We start from the raw sequence: 24,896 nt of genomic DNA on the forward strand, positions 1-24,896 counted from the left end.
CCATTACAAAAAGAAATGTGAGGAAGCAGACAAAGATACGCAAATCATCTACACGGCATTTACCTGCCGGTGCATGTTGAACACTACAACTGATACTTAACATGAACAACCAGCAACAGAAAATACTGTTATTATTACTACGGTTGCTTATTTATAAGTGATTTAAATAACAAACTCACTAAGTTTTCCCTTAGTCTCAGAGCTTTGTTCTGCAACATGGGTTAGTGGGTCATATAATATATACTTTTTAAAAAAACTTTTTTATATTTATTTATTTTTCCTTTTGGTGCCCTTGTTTTTTAATATTGTTGTAGTAGTAGTTGTTGTTACTAATGTCGTTGTTGTTGTTGGATAAAACAGAGAGAAATGAAGAGAGATGGGGAAGACAAGAGAGGGCAAGAGAAAGATAGACACCTGCAGACCTGTTTCACCGCTTGTGAAGCAACTCCCCTGCAGGTGGGGAGCTGGGGACTTGAACTGGGATCCTTATGTCGGTCCTTGTGCTTCACGCCACATGCGCTTAACCCGCTGCGCTACCACCCGACTCCCATAATACACTTTTTATGTTCTCCAGACATCTGTCTCTGGGTAGGATCCCAAAATATGAATGTTGAACAAGTCTTCTCACACAATTCTGACATATTTCAAAGTCTGAGAAGTGGTTATGCAAAAAGACTTCCGAGTCTGAGGAGCCAAGTCTGAGGCATCAAAGGTCCCCCCAGATTCTCTGGTTAAAAGAAGGGGAGTAGGCAAGGGAGATGGAGGAGAAGATTAATGAGCCAGTGAAACAGCTCACTTGGATAGTGTGCTGCTTTGTTGTGTTGCACAGCCTGGGTTCAAGCCTGGTGCCTACCACACCGAAGGAAGCTTCAGTATTATGGTCTCTTTCACTCTTTCTCAGCTTTCTGCCTATCTATCTAAAAATAATAATTAAAATAAAAAGTGCTGACAACACAGATAAAGGTATAAGCATCATGCTAAATGAGTAAGTCAAACACAATATGACTTCACTCACAGAACAATTCACAGGTACGAAGAGTAATAGAAGATGAATTAATAGGGAGGATCTGAAGTACAACACGGTGATTACTGTTAAGTATATATTACTCTATACTTGGAATCTCAAAGAGAGCACATCTTAAGTGTTCTCATCAAGAAAAAAAAAAAGCCAACAGATGATTATGGGAAGTGGTGAACATACCAATTTGGTTATAGGAATCATTTCACAGTGTATACACAAATCAGACCAGATTGCACACTTTAACACTAATTTTCAAGGTTGGAGAAGTAGCTTAGACTCACATGTATTAAGTCCTAGGTTCAATCCCCAATACCACATAAAAACAAAAAAGGACAGAATGTCATAAATAGTGGAGCTGGGCTGCTGAATTGGCACACTGGGTAGGGCGTGTGCCTGGTGACCTCAGAGGTCAAGGAAGTCAAGGCAGAATTAAAGAAAATCATGTAAGGCCCAGGAAGTGGCAGTCGCTAGAGTATTAAGACTTTAAAGCCTGTGGTTCAGGAGGTGGCATAGTGGGATAAAGCACTGGACTCTCAAGCAGGTGGTCCCAAGTTCAATCCCTGGCAGCAGTTGTAGCAGAGTGATGTCTGGTTCTTTCTCTCTCTTCTCTCTTTTTCATTAATAAATAAATAAAATCTTTAAAAAAAAAAAGACTTTAAAGCCTGGGTTTGCCAAGTTCAGTCTTTGGCATCTTATGTGCCAAAGTGATGGCACATTCTCCCTCTCCCTGTGTGTGTGTGTCTCCTTTGCTCCGTTAGATATATCTATCAGTAGTGCAGTAGCACAGCAGGTTAAGTGCACGTGGCGCAAAGTACAAGGACCAGCATAAAGATCCCGCTTCGAGCCCCCAGCTCCCTACCTGCAGGGGTGTCGCTTCACAAGCGGTGAAGCAGGTCTGCAGGTGTCTATCTCTCTTTTCCCCTCTCTGTCTTCCCCTCCTCTCTCCATTTCTCTCTGTCCTATCCAACAATAACAACAATAATAACTACAACAATAAAACAACAAGGGCAACAAAAGGGAATAAATAAAAATTAAAAAAAAAAAAAAAACTTGAATCAATATTCACATAACTCTCATAGCTGGAGAAAGCTAAACTGTTATATCCCTTATTTATCAGTATGACACTGAGACTCTTCCCATTCTAATACTCCTTTTCCTAACCTGAATGCAACATCCTTCGTTTTTTTTCAAGCCCTTAGAACTAATTTAACAGATCCTCTGCTTCAGATATTCAATTGTATTATAGTCAGAGATGCAGGAAATTTCACAAAAGAAACACATTAAGTGGTTTTCCATGAGCTTCCTTTCAGTGTAAAAGACAATCACTTCTTCCAGTCCACCTTCCACTGTGATGTGGCAGATCCCTTCTTGTTTAGGTGCATTTAGTCTTTCTCTTGATTCCTGCTACGTTGTACCCATCAAAAGCTGCCATCTTGGTCTGAGTCTGCAACCTCCTACCTTAGATACATATTCCTCCCCCGACAACGTGAGAATAAACAAATCAGTGTCGTAAGAACATGCTCAAGAGCGAAGAACATGAGCCCTTCTGAAATTTAATCAGTTTCTAAAGAGCGTTACCAAGAAAAACAGACCAATAAAAGCTGGATCAAAAGGGCAGTTTAACAACATGTAATCAAAAGAAAAAAAAAAAAGACAAAAATTTAAAAAGTAGAAGTTCTATCCTCTTGCTTTTTTATAATACAAAGAGCAGTTCCCTTTCAAATAAATCATTTTGTTACTTCAGTCAATTAAATCAAGAACCAGGGCCACTGAATAAAACTAGAGAAAGGATGGACTGAATTAAAGTAAAAGTTCAGACAGTATTTTTCTTTAATCATGAGATACAACCTTAAAGCTCTTATATCCTTGCCTACTAAACATCCACAGTTTTTAAAAATGAGTAACCAGGTTTAGAGGAGCTCAGAACAGTCTTTCCAGAAGAAAAGAGAAACTTTTTGCTTTGGAAAGCAAAGACTTCTGCAAAATCGGGAAATGAGTGACAGAGGAACACCAGGGAGAAGTCTCAGTACCTGGCTGTTGATGTTGACATCAATATTGCAACGAGTGGATGGCGAAGGGCTGCTTTCCAACTCAAGATGTATGAGTTTCTCTGGGGCATCTTTCAATGCTGGAAAAAGAAAGACACGTTTGTCTGTAGGTTGGCCAGGTTGTCTCAGCTGTGTGAGGGTATGGACGTAAGTTTTCTTTTGTTGTTTAGCAATGGCAGTTACCATCAATTCAAGGTCATAATTCAAATGACTACAGAATAAGTATCTTTTCTTTCAACATGTAAAACAGTCTATTTTATTAAAAGTTAACCAAAAGGGATACGGCTCTGATCTGAACTGCTAAGAAAACACAGAATACAGAACTCAAAAATACGTGCTATTAGGAATCTTCCCCCCAGATTCCAAGGAAAGGCAGGAAATACCTGTAGCATGATCCTTTCTTTCACAAGCAGGTGTGAGCTACTCCTGCCCACCCTCCAGCACTTTGCTGTTTTCTTTCTTTGGCCCTGACTATCTAAAATTTTATTTATGTGGAGCAACAGTGGAAAAACATACCTTCTTTCCTATCACACGTACACAGAAATTAAGGTCAGCAAACAGTTCACTGGGACAGTGGCCTGCTTTGCCATGTGTGACCCCGGTTTGAGTTCACCCCCTTCATCCCACAACTGTACTGAGGAAGCTTTGGTACTGTGGTTCCTCCCCGTGCCTCTTTTTATCTGAAAAAGTCAGCCTGGGGGCAGGGGTAGGTAGCATAATGGTTATGGCAAACAGATTCTCATGCCTGACAACTCTATAGTGTTGTATGCTTTACACTGGGTTGTTCTAGCTCTCCCCCGCCAAGAGAATTGGATCAGTCCTGCTAGTTTCGCAGGCCCGCTTGGCCCCGCCCCAAGGAACCCCGAGAGAGTTCCAGAGTTGGAGTTGGAGAGTAGCAGAGTTCGAGAGTGCTTGGCGCCGCCGCGGGGGGAAAGAGGCAGCAGAGTTCTGTTTGGTGATTAGTTTGGTTTAGTTTATGAATCGTTGTTCCTTAATAAAGAAATACAGCTTCCCTGCCCAGCCGTATGTCTCTGGTCGTATCTGTTACCCGCCCGTGAAGCTAGCCCGGCCAGCTGGAGCCCCCGAATTTTAACAACACTATAGTCCCAGGTTCAATCCCCCATACCACCATAAGCCAGAGCTGAGCGGTGCTCTAGTTTAAAAAAAAAAAAAAAAAAGCATCCCTTCCCACTAACTGCTCTGTAGTTACTTGGCTTTGCAGGGTCTAAGTGCAAGTTGAGATGTCCACTCTGACAGAAAGCTGCCAAGTGCTTAATTTCTATGTGTCAGGCAGAGAAGGGGAGGAGAATGGTAATGAAATCATTTCCACTTGCTCAAAGGAGCCTGATAAATGTGTTGGTCAAGTCGGCGGACTGACCTACACATTAGTATGGAAATGAGGCAGGGCACATCTGAGAAAGACTGGCTCCCAATTATGATTCTAGAACAGTTACATCATGATTTCTGGAAGAACTTTTCCGGCACTGACAGCTTTTAAAACTCTCCAGGTAGGTTTTATCTGTTATTATTATTTTTGCTTCCAGAGTTATCCCTGGGGCTCATGCCTGCACTATGAATCCACTGCTCCTGGTGGCCATTTTTCCCCCATTGTTGTTGTGGCTGTTATTACTGTTGTTGCTGGATGGGACAGAGAAAGGAAGACAGAGAGGAGAGAAAAAGATAGACACCTGAAGACCTGCTTCACCTCTTTCAAAGCAAACCCCTGCAGGCGGGGGGCTGGGGACTCGAACAGGGATCCTTGCACCAGTCCTTGTACTTTGCCAATGCCCGGACCTCTCTCCAGGCAGTTTTAATGTACAACTAAAGCTGAGACACACTGATTCACTGGACATACTTCTTATATATCTTTTGTAGGGATTTATTTATTTTTTTTACAGATTTTATTTATTTATTAGTGAGCAAGCTAGGAGAGAAAGAACTAGACATCACTGGTACATGTGCTGCTAGGGATTGAACTCGGGATATTGTACTTTAGAGTCCAGGGCTTTATCCACCGAGCCACCTCCCAGACCACGGAATTTATTTTCTTAACGCTATAGCTTGGCTTTTTTTAGGTTTCAAATCATTTGCTGTTAAATTTTAACGCTGTCATGTTGAGATCGTACACACTTTAGCTTTGGCTGGTAAATTAATACTGCTGGGCATTCTTTCCTTTTGTTTAGAGTAAAGCTTCCTGTGTCACTTCTGTACAACTGCGGAATATTCCAACATTGTATGATGAACTATTTTTTTATTACTATTTGTAACTACTTATTATATGAATTGTGATTCTGACAGTATAACCAAATGAAAGGACAGAACATCACACCAGTATTACCATAACCTTCATTCTTTTTAAAAGATGTCCCCCTCTGATCTGAGAAACAATGGAGCAGCAGCAGCTGTGTTTCTCTCCACTCCTCTCCTGGGTCAACTAGGAATACCAAAGGAGACCGACCACCTGAGACTGCAACAAGACAGGACTAGGACGACTTCAGGAACCCACCAAATCACCACCTCCAGGTTCCAGGTGCTAGCACGATGCCAACCAGACTTCCCTGGACAGACATCCCCACCAATGTGTCCTGGAGCTCCGATTCCCTAGAACCCCGCCCCACTAGGGAAAGAGAGAGGCAGGCTGGGAGTATGGATCGACCTATCAACACCAATGTTCAGCAGGGAAGCAATTACAGAAGCCAGACATTCCACCTTCTGCAACCCACAGTGACCTTGGGTCCATACTCCCAGAGGGTTAAAGAATAGGAAAGCTATAGAGGGAGAGGATGAGATATGGAGTTCTGGTGGTGGGAATTATGTGGAGCTATACCCCTCTTATCCTATGGTTTTGTCAGTATTTCCTTTATATAAATAAAAATAATAAATAAATAAATACATAAATAAAAAAAAAAGATGTCTACCTCTCGGGCGGTAGTGCAGTGGATTAAGCGCACAAGGCGTGAAGTGCAAGGACCAGCATAAGGATCCCAGTTCGAGCCCTCAGCTCCCCACCTGCAGGGGAGGTGAAGCAGGTCTGCAGGTGTCTACCTTTCTCTCCCCCGTCTTCCCCTCCTCTCTCCATTTCTCTCGTGTTCTATCCAACAATGACATCAATAACAACAATATTGACTACAACAATAAAAACTAAGGGCAACAAGAAGGGAAAATAAATAAAATAAAAATAAATTTTAAAAATCTTTTTAAAAAGTCCATTAAAACATTCTTCTAAATTTATATTCAGGCTATATTGAACATAAGATTCAACATATATATCAAAGTTTGATATATTCAACATAACACATCAAAGTTAATTTCTGGGGGCCAGGAGGTAGCTCACCTTGAAGAGTACGTTCCTTAGCAGACACAGGTTTTTAGTTTGAGCACTGACTCCACATGGGAAAGCCGTGGTGCCGTGTGTCTCTAGCTACAATAAATTAATTAGGGGATTCCTAGGAGAAGCTATTGCTACCTAGATGCCACAATGTACCCTAAAGCCAAGGGAAAGTCAAGAAAGCATAGTTATTTTACCTCAATTTAAAAATTCAACCATTGCACAAGATATTTACATATGAGAAAGAGAGAACCAGAGCGTGACTCTGGCATCTGCAATGTCGGGGAGCGAACCTACGACCTCATGCTTGAGAGTGCATTTTTTTTTTCAAATCTTTATTTTTTTGCCTCCAGGGTTATCACTGGGGCTCGGTGCCTACACTACAAATCCATGGCTCCTGGAGGTCATTTTCCCCTTTTTGTTTTATTTGTTGTTGTTGTTACTTTAGCCATTGCTATTATTGTTGTTGGATAGGACAGAGAGAAATGGAGAGAGGAGGGCAAGACAGAGAGGGGGAGATAAAGGTAAACACCTGAGGATCTGCTTTACCGCTTGCGAAGTGACTCTCCTGCAGGTGGGGAGATGGGGCTTCAAACCCGGGTACCTGCGCTGGTTCTTGCACTTTGCACCGTGTGCGTTTAACCTGCTGTGCTATCGCCCGGCTCCCGAGATTTCAATGTTTTCTCCAGTGCACCACTTCCCAGGCTTTAGCATAAAATATTCTTGGAAGACAAGGGTGATAAAATAAAAATGTCACGCTTACCCTCACACTGAACTTCAGACTCCTCTAGGCCAGTCTGCCCCATAGTTAAATTAATCTCAACGGGTGCTTGGGAGGCTTCCATCGTGGCAGGAGTCCCATTGGTCTCACCGACAGTTGTTTCCAATAAATCTGGGCTAGTGAGCAAATCTATGTTCACAGATAAGCTGTAAAGATCACAGAAAACTTACTTAGACCAAAGCAGTTTATCATGAAAACAATGCAAGATACCAACAAAATCTTTGATGGGGGGGGAACAGGCAAAAATTCATAGCCCAGCTGGGCTTATTCAACTGCCAAAACTCTGGGCAAGTTTATTTTTCAGTCAAAATGAAGTTAAAAAAAAAAAGACTGAATTTACTCCCTCTACTTGGGATAATTGAAGGGGATGGGGAGGGCGCAGTGGGAGTGACAAGTGCGACAGAACAGGTGGCGGTGTACTGCTTGAGCACACACATTACTGTGCACAAGGACTAGCGTTCAAGACGGGAGAAGGTTCACAAATGGTAAAGCAGTGCTACAGATGCCTCTCCTTCTCTATCCCCCCCCCCAATTTCTATCTTATCAAATAAAAAATTAAAATATATTTTAAGAAAAAGTGTGTAATTGGAGTGAAGAAATTTCACTCACTTCTGCTGAAGTGAGTGTTACAATTGTTTTGAGAGATTTCCCAGACCGTGACACAGACAGGATTATATGAGGCAGAGCAGAGCAGACTCCTTAGCTTGAGAAGATAAGGCTGAGAGTCCAGGGAACTCCAGGCAGCTCAAGATTACAGGCCAAGTGCCAAACAGAAGAGAAAAGCTCTTTAAGGAAATAATCCAGAAGGCCTAAAAACAGTGTCTTCTTCAACTGGAGAAAAGTGTGTCAGGACATTTTCTGAGACTGGGGAATAAATCATGCAGGAGAATTTTCTTCTTCCTTTTGGCTGAAGAAAAGAATTTGGGGTGCTCATATTGGGCTGCAGTGCCTCTGGACCACAGACTACAAAAACACCTACTTCACAGGGCACTGGCTAAAGCATTTAGGAAGGTCTCACCTCAGTGAAGAAGAATTAACCCAAGCTGAGCACAGCCACAGAACCACCTAATACCTCATGACAGTGAGACCTGAAAGGACCAAATTATTACCAAAGAGTTTAAGTTCATTCCAAAACAAAGTACCAGAAGACTTAGAGGAAGAGAAAATGAGTAACACCCTAAAACGTAAATTGCACAATGACAGGTGTCCACTAGAAGATCACTAGAATCTAAGACACAGAAACCCCCTATACTGAAAGTGAGTGATCCACAGTGCAGGGAGAGCCACAGTGGATAAAGTACTGGACTGTCAAGTGTGAGGTCTTGAGTTGGATGCCTGGCACCCCAAATGCCAGAGTGAGCTCTGCCTCTCTCTCTCATACCTTTTTTTTAAATGAAAACTAATTAATTCTTGAGCAAATCTTGAACTAACATGAAGACCCAAATCAGACTTCCCTAAGTGAAAACTACACTAACTGAGATAAAAATATATATCAGATATATATCAGACCGGTTCAGGCCCCCGGCTCCCCATCTGCAGGGGAGTCACTTCACAAGCAGTGAAGCAGGTCTGCAGGTGTCTATCTTTCTCTCCCCCTCTCTGTCTTCCCCTCCTCTCTCCATTTCTCTCTGTCCTATCCAACAAGAACACCAATCATAACTACAACAAGGGCAACAAAAGGGAATAAATAATAAATAAATATTTTTAAAATATATATATATATATATATATATATCAGACATTAGAAAAGATACTGAACTAGGGTGGGGAAAGACAGCATAATGTTTATGCAGAGAGACTCTCATGTTTGAGGCTCTGAAGTCCCAGATTCAATCCCCCACATCACCATAAGCTCAGAGCTGAGCAATGCTCTGGTAAAAAAAAAAAAAAAAAAAGATACCGAACTCAAAGGTAAGCAATAGCAATTAATTATTAAAGTAAAACAGTGAAAAAGATTTTCTACAAAATGAAAGTATTACTTATCTGTAAGGCAATTTCAATCAGCATACTGCATGAATAACTGAAGTCTGAAAGTAGGGGCAGGACAAAACAAACATGGTATTTTATATCCAGCGTTCGTCCTTAACATTCTGTTTTCAGGGGCCATTCGTGTGGCAACCTAAATCAGTGTCTCGTTACTTTTTATTATTGGGGGGGTGTTCCTCTTTATGGACATGTCCTTCACCTCAGCTGATGTGCCTGCCTTTGGATGATAAGAAATGTCGAGAACAGGCAGACATAACAAGAAAATAAGTACATGGTGACCAGGGGTGAGACAAGGGGTTGGGAGGTCAGCAAGACGGCTTCTGTGGTGTAAAGTCTGACAGTAAGATTCAGCAGTGTTTCCTTGGCAGTCTTGAGTCTCACAGGGTTGCAACGGTCTAAATATGAGTCCTATTCTCACAGGAGGCCCCTCTCCTGCAGAAATTGCTCCCCACCCAGCTACTCCTACCAACTGTATCAGTTGCACTCCACGTTTCAATTCAGTGAACCTGAGCCTTGTGTATGCATGATTTCATCACTCTAGGCCACTTTTTTTAGACAGTGAGACACTGAGAGAGAGACAGACACTATAGCCCTGAAGTGTCCTCATGGCAACAGCATCTCCCATAAGACACTGCAGCTTGAATCTGAGTTGGCACATGGCAGTGTGGGTACCCCACATGGTGAGCTCGCTTCCCCCCAACCTCTTTCTCTCTGGTCTATTATCTATCTATCTATCTATCTATCTATTTTTACCAGAGGCCTGCTCAGGTCTGGCTTATGGTGGTACGGGGGATTGAATGTGGAACTTTGGAGCCTCAGGCATGAAAGTCTCTTTCCATAAACATTATGCCATCTCCCTCCCCTTATTATGTTCTTAACATTAAGAAGTTTTACTTCTGATCCACGAGAAGGAGAAGGATGAATATTAATGATCTCACTTATAAGTGGAATTTAAGAAACAGGGCAGGTGGTCCAAGAGTCACCCAATGGATAAAGTGTAGGACTCTAATGTGAAAAGTCCCCGACTTCCACTTCAGATTAGAAAGCAAAATCCAGCACCACTTTCTGTTTCTTTGGATCTTTCTTTCAAGGAAAGAAAATTTAGATGTATACCTTACGTATGTGAGGTCATGAGTTCAATCCTCCACATTTTGAAAGACAAAAACAAATAGAACATTATAAACAGCAGAAAAATGATGGGCCGGTCTGTCTGTGTGTATGTGCATCACAATAAAAACCAAAAGCAGAACCCAGTTATACGCTGACTACATAAATATACATAAATATAAGCATTGAAAAATCAAAGGACAGCAGACAGGGAACTGCTCAGCAAGTAAACCCAAACACTAGGAGTGATCCCCAGCACCACACAGCAGCCAGAGTAGAGAGATTCCCTGGTCTTTCTCCCTTTCTCACTCACAGAGAAATAAATCTTTAGGAGCCAAGAGATAGCTCATCCAGGAAAACACACACCTTATTAAAGAGTAGATTCAATTAGCAAACCAAAGCAGTGAGCTGCAGGGTGCATCATCAATACAGAAAAACTAGCCAGCTCAAAGCAAAGTTGCTGGGTAGATGATCAAAGCATTATTGACATACTAGTAATGAGAAACAGGAAACTGAATTAAGAAACAATTCCTGCACCCCCAAAAGAACTTTGATACATGCTCTGAGAGGAAGGTAAGTACTAGGGGAAGATGACCAGAGAGATCTGAAGAACCAGAGTTCCACTGGGGCTCAGAACGTTTGTGACCAGGAACCTTTGTTTTTATACCATCACTGAGAGGGAAGAGAATCTGGAAAACACCCGAGAAAGTCAGGAGCTGTTTCTCTTACCTGAAAGTTACAATAGGTGTAGGTGTGGCTTAGAAAGGAAGTGAAGCCAACTGTGACACCATCTCCTCAGACAATAACCTGGGTCCACCTGCATGTTAGCTGTCAGGCTCAGGCAAAAACCAGTAGTCATGGGCCCCTCGGAATATACCTAAAATAGACCTACTAGCTTTTTCTAAACCAGAGACCCCAAATCTTCATCTGCAATATTCTTGCCTTTAGGTTCATGATTAGTCAATTTGTTCTGCTTATATCTTAACTCTCTTTCTGCCACCAGGTTCCAGTTGTTTAGCAGGGATGCAATTACAGAAGCCAGACCTTCCACCTTCTGCACCCACAATGATCCCAGGTCCATACTACCAGAGGGATAAAGAATAGGAAAGCTATCGAGGGAGGAGATGGAATACGGAGTTCTGGAGGTGGGAACTGTGTGGAATTATATCCCTCTTATCCTATGGTCTTATTAATATTTCCTTTTTTTTAAATTTATTTTTTTCTCTTTTGTTGCCCTTATTTTCATTATTGTTGTTGTTATTGCTGTTATTGTTGGATAGGACAGAGAGAAATTGAGGGGGGGGGAGACAGAGATGGGAGAGAAAGACACCTGCAAACCTGCTTCACCGCTTGTGAAGCTACTCCCCAGCAGGTGGAGAGCCAGGGGCTCAAACCGAGAGCCTTATGGAGGTCCTTGCACTTCATGCCATGTGCACTTAACTTGCTGTATCTCTGCCCGGCTCCCAATATTTCCATTTTATAAATAAATAAAGAGAAAGGAAATGAAGGTAGGGCCACAGAAATGAATAAAAATGGGTAAAATATATATATGTACACATAGTCTATATATACATACATATATATGTACATATATACAAATATATATATACATATACACACACACATATATATATATATATGTGTGTGTATGTATGTATGTAGGGAAATTGTGAGGATGTGGTTGAGCTTGGTAGGGCTTGACTTGAGGGGACATGCATCCTGTCAGTCTCTCTTTCTCTACTGAGGTCGAGTGAGGAGGGACACAACCCCCCAAGGTTTGCCTCGTCTTACCAGACTCCCTGCCTCACAACGCTCCCTGCATTCCTGATACTATGGCCTGCTCCCTTATTATCTACATAGTCATTGTTTTGCCTGAAAAATCCCCACTCATTCCATTCCTTTGATCTATCTTCTTTCTACCCTCAAGACCCTCCCTGCCTGCAGGGTATGGTTAATTCTACCAGTTAAGACCCTCAAAACAGTTGCTAAGAAGTTCCTACCTTTCCCAGTGCCTTTTGCCTTTCTCCGCCCCTTTCCAACCCATGTCAAGCCATTTCTGTTTCCAACTTGCCACTTCCGGGTCCAACTCTTAAAAGCCTTGGCTTGGCTCTCTGATCAATAAAGAACTGAATTGCCTCACCACCACCAGCTGTTTCTGGGTCATCTCTCTCGCATCGCTGAGTGAGTAGCAGTGAGGCTACTCCAGTGAGGCTGACTCCAGTCACCATCTCTCCAACCCAGAGAATATGCACCCAAGAAGAGGCACACCCCCACGCTAGCCTGGCATATAAACATACATACATACATATATATACACACACACACATATATATATATATAAAACTCATACATATATATTCAATCCATATCTGACCTTGGGAGAACCATGGCAGTTACTGCTGGAAGGGGATGAAGACACAGAACTCTGGTGGGAATGGTGTGGAATTATAGCCCCCTATTGTCTTATTTCTTAACCTTTTTTTTATTTGATTCTGAGACAGAGGACAGGGAAGGTATGGAGACAAGAGACACCTGCAAAACTACTTCACCACTCCTGTCCTCACCTGGCCTCTACACTATTATCTTATGACCTTGTAAATCACTAAAAAAATTAAATATTAGGTAACTCATAATTTAGAAAAAGAAACAATTACATTTAAAACCCCAATATAATCTAACAGTTTTTTTTTTTAGATTTTTTAAATATTTATTTTATTCCCTTTTGTTGCCCTTGTTGTTCTATTGTTGTAGTTATTGATGTAATTGTTGTTGGATGGGACAGAGAGAAATGGAGAGAGGAGGGGAAGACAAAGAGAGGGAAAGATAAGACACCTGCAGACCTGCTTCACCGCCTGTGAAACGACTCCTCTGCAGGTGGAGAGCCAGGGGCTCGAAGCGGGATCCTTACACTGGTCCTTGTGCTTTGTGCCATGTGTGCTTAAGCCGCTGCGCTACTGTCCAACTCCCTATTCTAACAGTTTTTAAATCAACAAAACTCCCAACCCAATTTGACCATACCAGCAAAGTTCCAAGATTGGAAAACTTGCAGACATTTCATTTGTTGATATAACAGTGAAGCCAAAGGGAATGAAAAAAAAAAAAAACAAAAACACTGTGTAGAAGGTAATCCCCCCCACTCCCTAAAACAATAACAGTTATATTTTAATTACACACTCTGGCATATGGTAGTGCTGAGGACTGAACCTGGGACACTTGCTGACTCAGGCATGAAAGTCTTGTTGCATCACCATTATGCTGTCTCCCCAGCCCTCAAGTCTTTTTCTGCTGGTCCAAATGGTTATCATCCCTGTGAAGCAGTGTCATTTGTGGGGCAGTTTTTCAAATAAAGAGAACATTGAGAGGTGGTAGCAGAGGGAACAAGAATGGCAGAATAGTAGAGCTGAAATTGGCTGATGCACATCTTATATCTCACGGTTAGGTGTTACTTTTAAATATGGATACCAAAATCTTTGGACAACAGGATGTGAGGACTGATGGGAATGCATCACCTAAGATTTTAAAGTGATTTATATATATATATATATATTTATATCCAGTGAGGTCAGGGAGAGGTCTTAGTAAAATTTACACAATGAATCTACATGCTTGGAAGCACACATAAATACATTAGCAAGATATTTATCCTGGGAGGTGGTGCAGTGGATAGAATATCAAGTCCCTAGTTTGATCTCTGGCATCACATATGGCAAAGTGATGCTCCCCTTCTCTCGCCCTATCACTATCTTGTGAAATGTTTAATTTTTAAATATATATAAACATGTAACATTATATATGCATTATATATATATACATACATAAGGTAGGAATATCTCCTTCACAGAGAGGTTCCAACTGGCTAAGTCTACAGGAACCAACATACTGGGTGATTGATTATATTTATAGAGAATTTCGGATTATAGAGAATGCCGGATGGTGGCGCACCTGGTTAACACATAGTATAAAGTGCACAAGGATCTGGGTTTGAGCCTCCCACACACATCTGCAGGGGAGATGTTTTGCAAGCTACAAAGCAGGTCTGCAGGTGTCTTTCTCCCCATCTCCCTCTCCACATTTCTGTGTCCTATCTAATAAATGGGAGTGGGGAGGAGTCTCCCAGGAGCAGTGGATTCATAGTACCTCACCAAGCCCTGCCCCAGAGACTGGAGGCAAAAAACAAAACAAAACAAAACAAAAACCACCATCCAGAGTAAGCAATTTAATAGAACCAGAAAGCACATTAGTGTTTCCAAGGGCCTGGGAAGGAAGACCAGGAAATTACTACTACTGGTTAAGGGGATGACAGTGTTCTAGAGCTCAAGTAGTGGTGTACGTCTTTATAAATGTCCTAAATGTCCTAAAAAAGAACTATATAGTCCATCAAGTTTTTTAAAATGTAGTTAAGACACTATATTTTCAGCCTGCAGCTCTGACAGACTCAATCCTATTTTTCCAAAAATATTCAAGGGAATATGTAAAGCCATTATCTCTTCTATCCATCTCCCTTTCAACTCATGTAAACTGAAGCAGCTTGTTCTGTTGCCAGATACATTTGGCAGGGCTTCATTTTTATTTATTTTTTCCCTCCAGGGTTATCACTGGGGCTCGGTGCCGGCACCACGAATCTACTGCTCCTGGAGACCTTTTATTTTCAAATTTTTTGGTTAGAACAGACAGAACTTGGGAGGAGGGGGAGATGGAGAAAGATAAGACACCTGCAGACCAGCTCCACCTGGCTCAAACCAGGATCCTTACACTGGTCCTTGAGCTTCACACCACGTGTGCTTAACCCAGTACACTACCACCCAGCCCATTTTTTCCTTTTTAAAAAATTAGAGAAGAGAGAGAAATGAAGAGTTTGGGGGGGGGGGAAGTGGAGACGCCAACAGAACTAATTCACCACTTGTGAAGCATCCCCCTTGCAGGTGGGGAGCTCGGGCTCAAACCTAGGTCCTTGCACGTGGCAACATATGCACTCAACCGGGTGTGCTCCCGCCCCTACAACTGCAACTACTTCTTACATTTAGCTACTTTACATTTTTTTAAATATATATTTTAATGATCTTTATTTATTGGATAGAGACAGCCAGAAGTCAAGAGGGAAGGGGGTGATAGAGAGACACCTGCAGCCCTTCACCACTTGCAAAGATTTCCCCCTGCAGGTGGGGTCCGGGGGCTAGAACACGGGACCATGTGCACTGTAACATGTGCACTCAACCAGGTGCGCCACCACCTGGCCCCTACTTTACATTTTCTTTTGCTCCCTCTCTCCCCTCAAAATCTGGCAAAAATTTCAACCTTTTCTGTGATCTGGCTTGCCTAGCGGGCTAGCACTTTTACCAGTTATCTGTCACACCATCCATCCACACAATTAAGTGTAAATTTCTTGAAGCAGGGAACAGCACTGTCATGATTTCTCTGTCATCAAGTGCACAATTCACCTCATTAGCCAATTCGCATGACAGAGCAGCAAGGCCAGCACTGCTCTGGATGAGGTAAACAGACTCTGCATCTTGATGACGCTTACTCCACTCATTCTGTCAAAGACCATGAAGGTGACACAAGCAAAAACACAGCCTGTAAGATGAAGTGAGGTGAGAGGGAAAAATAAGGATTACTGTCAAGGGAGTTCCAAAGAGACTGAGGGAGCAGGGGAGGAGGCACGAGAGGTCAGGTACAGATTCTTCAAAAATATGCCTGAAGGTCTCAGACTAAAACATCATTTTCACACACACACACACACACACAAATACTCAGACACATGTAAAAGTATTGCCAGGAGGAACACACTTGGCATGCTTGAGCAAGCCTTTGGAGGTCAGGAAAGCAAAGCCAAAATTAGTGGGGGGGAAATACGAAGGAAAAAGGGGGGAGGGGAATGAGAGGTGGAAATAAATTTAAGGATTTAAGGCTTGAGGGTCAAGTCAAGGAGCCCTGGAGACTTTGAGCTGTGAAATGATGTGTTATTTGGGGGCCAGGTGGTGGGGCATCTAGTTAAGTGCTCACGTAACAGTGCAAAAGGACACAGATTCAAACCCCAGGTCCCCACCTGCGGGTGGAAAGCTCAAGTGGTGACGCAGGGCTGCAGCTATCTATCTCCCTCTTTATCTCCCCCCACCTCAATTTCTGTCTCTATCCAATAATAAATAAATTTTTTAAAAATGATGTGACATCTAAAAAAACTAAGAAAGGAGGTCCTCTGGCAGAGCGAATAAATGAGGTGAATCAAAAAAGGACGTAACGATATGACTCCCAAAATATTTTTAATTTATTAGCTTTATTTATTGGATAGAAAAAGCCAGCAATGGAGAGATGAGTGGGTAGAGGGGGAGAGAAACAGACACCTGCAGCACTGCTTCACCACTTGGAAAGGCTTCCCCCCTGCAGGTGGGGAGTGGGGACTCGAACCCGGGTCCCTGTGTGTGCTGTAACATGTGCACTCAACCAGGAGTGCCACTATCCAGCCCCCACTCCTAAAATCTTTGATTTAAACTTTCCAAATTTAAGTTCCTCAAATTGATACTCATGTCTTAAAATTTTACATAAAGACTTTTAACTACGACTACCCTAACATATCTGTGAAGTTCCAGCCAAGGAAATAACGGGGGGGGGGGGGGGGGGGGCACGTTCTAGCATGCCCAAACTTTCCAAATACTTTCAAAGGTTTTGCTAATACAGAAAGAACTAAAGTGTGCTGTTAACTTTAGGTCTTATCTCCAAACTCCTCCAATGTCTATAATCAAATAATCCCTCCTGCTGATGGCTGGGCTAGCACTCCAGTTTTATTGACAGAAACTCCTCTGTGCAGGGCCCAAGATGGTTCACCTGGAGGACTGCCTGCTGGGTCACATGACTCAGCTCCACCGCCCTGGGCTAAGTATCAGGGCTGCCTTTGCCTCTTTCCCTTTTGTCTCTACCTACAAAATGCTGGTCCAGAGTGGAGCGTCCAGATAAAAACACAGAAAGAAAAATAAAATGAAGAGTTCTGTGTGATGCTACGTACTCAAGTAATATTTAACCACCTGGGGTGTTTTGCACGACTTCTATGGACACTCTTCTAACTCGTTCCACAAGACACATCAAGTCAGCCAGTCTTTCTATTGTCATTTCTTACCTTTTCATTCTTTATTCCTCCCTTAACACTTGAAGTAATATTTTTCACGTGACCTAGTCCTACCTATAGATCAGATCTTTATTAAGGAGTCTGCTTCGTACACATTCTAACTACAAACTGGTATCTTTCATCACTAAATTTCATTACATGTAAAGGAAACAAGAATTCCATCAGCAGCAACAACAAGAGACCTTGCAGCTGTGGAACCTGTTTTTTTTAAAAAGAGGTGGTGTCTAGGCTTACTATACCAAGGGAGTCTCAGTCACACTCCTCAGAGAATGTTGTTCTCCAAGTCAGCAACTCTTCTCCATGCCAATATAAACAAAATGCTGGCCAGCAGTCAGGAACAGAATGTAAAAAGTTCACTCAAGCACTGTCACCTATAATTAAGGCCGTGGCTGTGGCTAGGAGCAGTGAGACACGAGGGATTATCTAATAAAGAATTAGTAAGCGCATTTCCTACAGTAAAGCAGACACTCGTTTTTCCACTTTAGTATAAAAATGTGTCGCCAAAAATTGCACAGCAGGTCTGCGATGAGTCAGCAGGAGGGGTCTGCACCGAGCCGCACGTGGCTCCAGAACTTCAGGAGGGGCCGTGGCACCACAGGCTGCAGTGGCCCCGTTTCTGTATCTGAGTGAACAAGTCGGCCCAGAGCTGAGAAACCACGCGTGGAAAGCCCAGCTGTCACCAAAGAAATCATTTCAATCAACAGGACATCTTTTTTTTCTTTCATCTGTTTCTTCTAAAATTTTCTCTTGTCATTAAAAAAATTATTTATTGGACAGAGACAGCCAGAAAGCAAGAGGAAGGGGGAGACAGAGAGACATCTGTAACACTGCTTCGCCATGTGCAAAGCTTTCCCCCCCCGCAGGTGGGGACCAGGGGACTCGAACCTGAGCCCTTGCACACAGTAACGTGCGCTCAATCAGGTGCGCCACGGCACCAGCCCCCTCCGTCATTAATTTCCTAATACTATAAACATTATGATCTTCAACCGCCCAAAGAGGTCAAAGCAGCTAAAGTAAACCATCCATTAGTAATTAATGATCAACAAAGAGCAAAATTAAGTCATATGACACCTTTCCCACTGAAAGTAACATGTCTCCTTTTAAATTTTTATTTTGATAGGGCAGAAAGAAATTGAGGGGGGGGAAGAGGCTTTCACCACTCATGAAGCTTATCCCTTACAGGTGGGGACCAGAGGTTAGAACGCAGATCCTTGCACATGGTAATGTGCATGTACCCTTTCTCTTACTCTATAGTATTACTAAGGTGACTGTCAACTTAGCAAGACAAAATGCTCACAATGATTTTCTATAACTAAACTAAAAAAGTATGTGAAGAGTTCCAGCTCCTAGTCCCCATCAGCAGAGGGGAAGCTTCACAAGTGGTGGAGAAATGATGCAGATGTCCCTTGTTCTTCTGTCTCTCTCTCCCTTTGTCAAAAGAAGAGAAAAAAACTGGCCACCGGGAAACTGGTGAAGTTGTGCAGGCACCAAGCCACAATAATAACCCCGATGGTTTAAGGGGGGGGGGGCCTGTGGAATATTAACTTTGCCTGAATTCTCTTAATACATAATATCAAGGAAAAGATCAAACAAGTCACCTTTTATAAACGACAGAGGCATAAAGAAACGCAGAAGAGGGGTAGGAGGGGGAGTCGCTGACATCAATTAATTCCATACCAAATTTTATCACTTACATGAAACAAAGTCACACACAAGAATTGTAATTCACAACAACGCTGGGATCAAGGCGTGATGGCTGATGTGGTGTCGTTACATCACTCTAAAGGGAGCTATGGAGGTGGCTTGACAGGTAGAGCACAGGACTTGATACTTGAGGTACAGATGATACACACATCTCAATACAGGGTTTTTTTTGCCACCTATTTATCACTGATTATCATTGAGGCTCAGTGTCTACCAGCTCCATCATTCATTAGGAAATGTTTTCTTTGTTTGGTTGGGTTTTTTTTTTTTTTTTTAGATAAAGAGGCAAAGCAGGAATGAAAGATGACAGCACCTAAGCTTCCTTCAATGTGGTGTCCCAGAACCTAACCTCTCCAGAGCCCTACCCTGCTAGACAAAGACAAAGACAGCTGGGTTGACCCGCCAACAACCATGAGCAGAGGAGCAATTACAGAAGCCAGAACTGCTTCCTGCCCTGCAGAAATTCCTCCCAAAGGGGGAATTACTAAGGGGTGGTGACTGGAGGGCTCTGAACCCCACATTCCACTGGGACCCAGAACTTCTGTGACAAGGAACTTCTCTGTTTGACACCACTAGTGAGAGGGAAGAGATGCTGGAGGACACCTGAGGAAGTCAGGCACTGTCTCACTTATCTGAGAGGGAAGGTGGAAAAGGAAGGACACTAGGGAAGGATTTCACTCATAAGTGAAATACAGAGAACTGAAACACATGAATTTGAAAAAAGAAAAATACAGTCAACCCATAACTATGATCTTGGGAGAACTATGGTGGTTACTATGGCGGTGGTGAAGGGGGGCGATATAGAACTAGGGTAGTAGGAGTGGTGTGGAATTACACCCCTATTATCTGATCATCTTGTAATTACTAGATCACTAATAGAACAAACCTTGGAGCACACACAGAGAGACTTCTATAGAGATACATCTGACTTCACCACTATCCAGTCTTAACCCTACTTCTTCCCTCATGGTCTCACCACTCCTATTACATCTCCAAACCAGTTTTTATAATCAGCTATTTACAAGTGAACTTTTTATAGTAAGGTTTTCAAAGAGAAATCATGACGTGATTCTTCAATCACTTAAACACAGTAGTGGTGACTAATTCATACTCTCAAACAGAAATGACTATATTCAACATACACTGAGGATCTTAATCTTCACCTCTGACCCTTCTATTTCCCAGGTAAGGTACTGCTGAGGTAGACCCTCGAGGCCTCATTATATAGGAAGCCTTATCTTGAGATCGCAAGGCTAGTTTTTACAACAAAAGAACTCGAAACAGGGCTTTCTGAAAGACTAGGAAAACTTTGTTATTATGCCTTTTTGGTTTACATTATAGAAACAACAAATTCTCAATCATATCCATGCCAATGAAATCTATTCAGCAGATACACCAGTTTCTCTTCTAAAACATTATAACACAAATTCCTTTAAGAGAGAAATCCCCTTGTTTAAAGGGCAGATTATGAAGCTTTTGAAAACCCAAGAACTCAAATGCATGAGAAGAAAAGGGAAAAAATAAATACACTGCTCATTGTGTGAAATCATTTCACAGTGATAACCATTCAGCTGACTAGTGGCTAATCGGTTATGCAAAAATAGCCCTTCAGATATATTCTATATGTGAATCACATTGATCTGAATCCTAGGATTTTGAGAAGCAAAATATCTGTGTTTATCTAAAAAGTGAAAAGTGCATTAATTTAAAATTACATTCCTTAAAATCACTGATTCTCAAGCACTTAAAGTTAAGGCATAAGTCACCACTCTGGAACTATTTTCAAATAGTATTTATAAAGACAGCGCATCTGGGAGGGTCCTGGTTTGCCAAGCATGCAGCCTAGGTTCGAGCTCCTGGAACGACACATAGGTGTGCTGCATAACAGCGCAGGAGGAAGCTTTGGTGCTATGGTATCTCTCTCCACAGCCACCCCCATCTCACTGTTCCTACCTGAAAAGTCAGCCTGAAGTAGTGAAGTCTCGGTGACAACAAAACATCAGGTTGTTGGAAAGTTATGATGGATTTTGCATAGAACAAAACCCCCACAGTATAGAAGAACAGTTTTATATGAAGACTGGCTAATACTTCATGCCTAGAACATGCTTCCTTCGGAGTGTGCTCTGAGCATGTTTGATTTTGAGCCTCAATCTACTTGGATGGCGAGAGGTGTAAATATGCTGCTAGTTCACACACATAAGCCTCCTAGGCCATTTGGAGTTAACATGTTAAAACCATGTTGTAAGACCTTCTCATAATCCCAGTGACAAACAGTCCTCTTCTCAATACAGACACATCTCCCATGATCTTTGATGGTATACAGTTTCTCTGGATCCTGCACCCTTTCACAGAAGAACTCAACTATGAACAACACTAAGTTAAAACTGACTCCATATAAAATAACTTCTCCCGAATTCATAATGAACTCTTCTATAAACACCAGAGAATGTATACCACCAACTTCTGTAACATCAACTGGTATGACAAATGAGTCCCAAATGCCTAGGAAACTTAATATTCATATTTCAGTCATGGGTGCATGCCCAGGAAAATGACCATCATGATGGACTCCTGCATTCTTCACATTGTGCTCATGGACAAAGTCAGGGTAGTTCCTATATGCAGGCTGGGGTGGGGACAAGGCCCTTGTGTTCCACTGGTTTCCATCACGTTGACAGGAGCCACTGGCAGCAGAGAGCCTGGATGGTTGGGGAGTGGGAGGGGAGCACAGTTAGTCCACAGGAAAAGAGAAAATGAATGTGTAGAGGTCAAGGAGAAAGGCAGCGTGACCGGCATGCACCACAGGTCTGAGCAGTTACCAGCATCTACTCCATGCAATGACAACATTAAAAGGGGGGGGGGCAAAACACACAAAGTTACACATAGTAAAAACTGTCAACTGGAAATAGGTGTAAGTAATCAGCCATCTAAGTGATTTAATTGAGGATGAAATTTCAGAGCATGGCACTCTGTATCTGTTTCTGCTGTTGCTACCAAACTCAAATGTATTGTTTGAAGACTAAGGAGATAAACAAAATTACTATGCAAGAAGACTTAAGTGCTGGAGGCTCTCACACCTCAGGTTCAATCTACAGTACCTTGAGGCAGTACTCTGATGCTAAAAAAAATATATAGATAGATAGATAGATATATAGATATATATAGATATATAGTTTGAGGTTCTGATGAGAAGACTGACATCCTCTATTTCAAGTATCTGAAAGGGCAATTATACATATGGACCAAAACAAACAGAAAAGGTCAATTGTGAAAATTATTCTCCACATTAAGTCATTTCACAGAAATGAAATATGAAATCAAAATTAAAAGGGTATTTTAAAAAGTCTACCTTCAGTACTGGGATAGAGTTCACCAGCTGAACAAGCTGGGCCAGGCCCTTGGGGTGAGCCTCGGCCACTCCCATCGTCCTGGGAGCACTGTGTTGGCGGCCTTCCTCTATGGTCGGGTAGCGCTGTCTGGCTCTCCCTCCTTAAACAACAAACTCACTCCAGAGCAAGTTCATCAGTTAGGGTGTGTGCTCTGGCACCCGTGATGGTGGTTCAAGCCCCAGCAACCACAAAGGAGTCACTGTGGCCCTTTGCTGTGCTGTGTCCCCTACATCTTTGCCTGTCTGAATGGAGCAGCAGTGGGGAGTGGACCACTGCGCATGTGCAGATACTCCCAGCTGGTGACATTTCACGTTCATAAGGCCCTGGGTTCGTTCCCAAAGACTGGCAAACAATTTTAAAAATCTACACTCACAGGCTACTTTACTTTATTATGTTTTATTTTTTCCTAGCCAGAGCACTGATCAGCTCAGACTTCTGGTGATGTTGGGGATTGAACCTGGGACACTGGAGCCTCAGGAATGAGAATCTTTTTTGCATAACCATTATGCTCTCTCTCCATCTCTCACAGGCTATTCTTTGTAACAGTCCCAATTAACAAGCAAATCATTTTCATGTAACCAGAGTTGAAAGAACTTTAGAATGAGATTCAACAGATACAACAAGCCTCCTCCAAGATGCAAGAAGCAGAGCAGATCCTTGTTATCACACAGTGCTTTAGGGACAATGACAGTGAAACATGCGGACAAGCAGCTCCTGGTGAGAAATCATCAGTCCTCCTGTAGAAAGGAAACACTTGCCATGGTTCAGAAAATTAAGGTTTTGTGACATGGCAAAAAAGAGCAATACACATTTAAGATAATTACAAAAAAAAAAATCATTCCACTTATAAAAACAGTGTGAGTAGAGACTTTAAAGCATAATTCAACAAGAACAACCTCCCAACTTTTTTCTTAGGAAATTAGCTTACAGGGAGCCGGGCGGTAGCGCAGCGGGTTAAGCGCAGGTGGCACAAAGCGCAAGCACCGGCGGAAGGAAATTAGCTACAAGAATTTTTCAGAAGTTTGAGGGCCTTTCCCCTGCCTTATTTTTGTTTATTTTTAAACAATGAAACTCTATTTCCGTGGGGGTTGTACTGTTATGTGAAAAACTAAGAAATGTTATGCATGTACAAACTACTATATTCACTGTCCACTGTAACATTAATCCCCCAATAAAGAAATTTTAACAAAAACTCTATTTCCTCTTCAACTGAAATACAAGTTATTGCACAACTACTAAAAATATATATATTTTTTCTTATTATTACTAGACTCAGCTATGGCCTAAGATGGTGCTGGGGTCTCATCAGCAAGAAAGAGCTAAAGACCCCAAGGAGGAGGTTGAAGTCATCTGACAGAAAGAGTTCACTATTCTTCCCAATGGTTCAACTCTTAGGAACAATTTCAAACTTCGTTAACATCACTTTCTAAAGGAGGACTGTTGATATTCGTTCAAAAGTATTAGTAGGAAAGCAAGCAGATACAGAGAATGGAATGTCGGAGGCATCTCGAGTAAGGGCGGGACTCCGTAAGCTCCAAGAAATAAACGTCAGGACTGCTCAGTGCCACTGCTGACACACACGCAGGGTCTCAGCTTTGAACGATCACCATTTTACTCAGTTTTAGGGGGAAAGCCTCAGCACAATTATATAGACACAGTTCCAAATATTTCCTTTTTGAAATTCAATACTTTCATTCAATATTCTCTTAATATTTATTTATTCCCTTTTGTTGCCCTTGTTGTTTTATTGTTATAGTTATTATTGTTGTTGTTGGATAGGACAGAGAGAAATGGAGAAGACAGGGAGAAAAAGATAGATACCTGCAGACCTACTTTCACCATCTGTGAAGCAACTCCCCTGCAGGTGGGGAGCCAGGGGCTCGAACCGGGATCCTCACGCCGGTCCTTGTGCTTTGCGCCACGTGGGCTTAAACCACTGTGCTACGTGGGCTTAAACCACTGCGCTACCACCTGACTCCCTGATTCAATATTCTCTTTCTAACACCTGAAAAGGAACTGGAGTTCCTAATGAAGCAAACTAAACATTTAAAAATATAACTAGGAAAACTCAGTAAGTCTGTGTGACAATATAGGATACTAATGAACGAGTTTCTCCCTCTCTCTCTCTTCGCATGTCTATCTTCAACATGTAAGGAAGTTATTTAATTGCTTAAGCTTTGTTACTATGCTTCCTTATCAACAGAATGTGGTGTGAACACCAATGAGGTAAAACACAGTTGCTTACTGAGGCTGTGTTCTTAGTAAGAAACTTCCTTTAATGACTTAGAAATAAAACCAAATGTTGGCAGAGCCCAATTAAGGTGTCCACATATACAATGCACTCCCAAAACACTTCCAAGTAGAAAGAGTGGAGGATAGGATAAAGATGGGCCAGGAGAATGGGGTGCGGAG

The 24,896-nt window shown here is 42.2% G+C and overlaps 1 protein-coding gene across 4 annotated transcripts in view; it reads right to left on the minus strand.

Moving 5' to 3' along the window:
• The window catches only part of EPB41L5 (erythrocyte membrane protein band 4.1 like 5), a 114,153-nt gene that overhangs the window by 25,627 nt on the left and 63,630 nt on the right, over positions 1 to 24,896 (minus strand). For 3 of the 4 annotated variants that reach the window (XM_060177983.1, XM_060177982.1, XM_060177981.1), the window contains exons 17-18: positions 7,161 to 7,324; positions 3,052 to 3,149 (exon numbers count right to left, since the gene is read on the minus strand). In XM_060177983.1, the coding sequence (XP_060033966.1) occupies positions 3,052 to 3,149; positions 7,161 to 7,324 (262 nt within the window). Of the gene's footprint in view, positions 1 to 3,051; positions 3,150 to 7,160; positions 7,325 to 17,446; positions 21,795 to 24,896 lie in introns of those variants that run through there. The other variant, XM_060177984.1, reaches the window with a different exon arrangement.

Source organism: Erinaceus europaeus, chromosome 18 (assembly GCF_950295315.1).
Source record: "Erinaceus europaeus chromosome 18, mEriEur2.1, whole genome shotgun sequence".
Lineage (NCBI taxonomy): Eukaryota > Metazoa > Chordata > Mammalia > Eulipotyphla > Erinaceidae > Erinaceus > Erinaceus europaeus.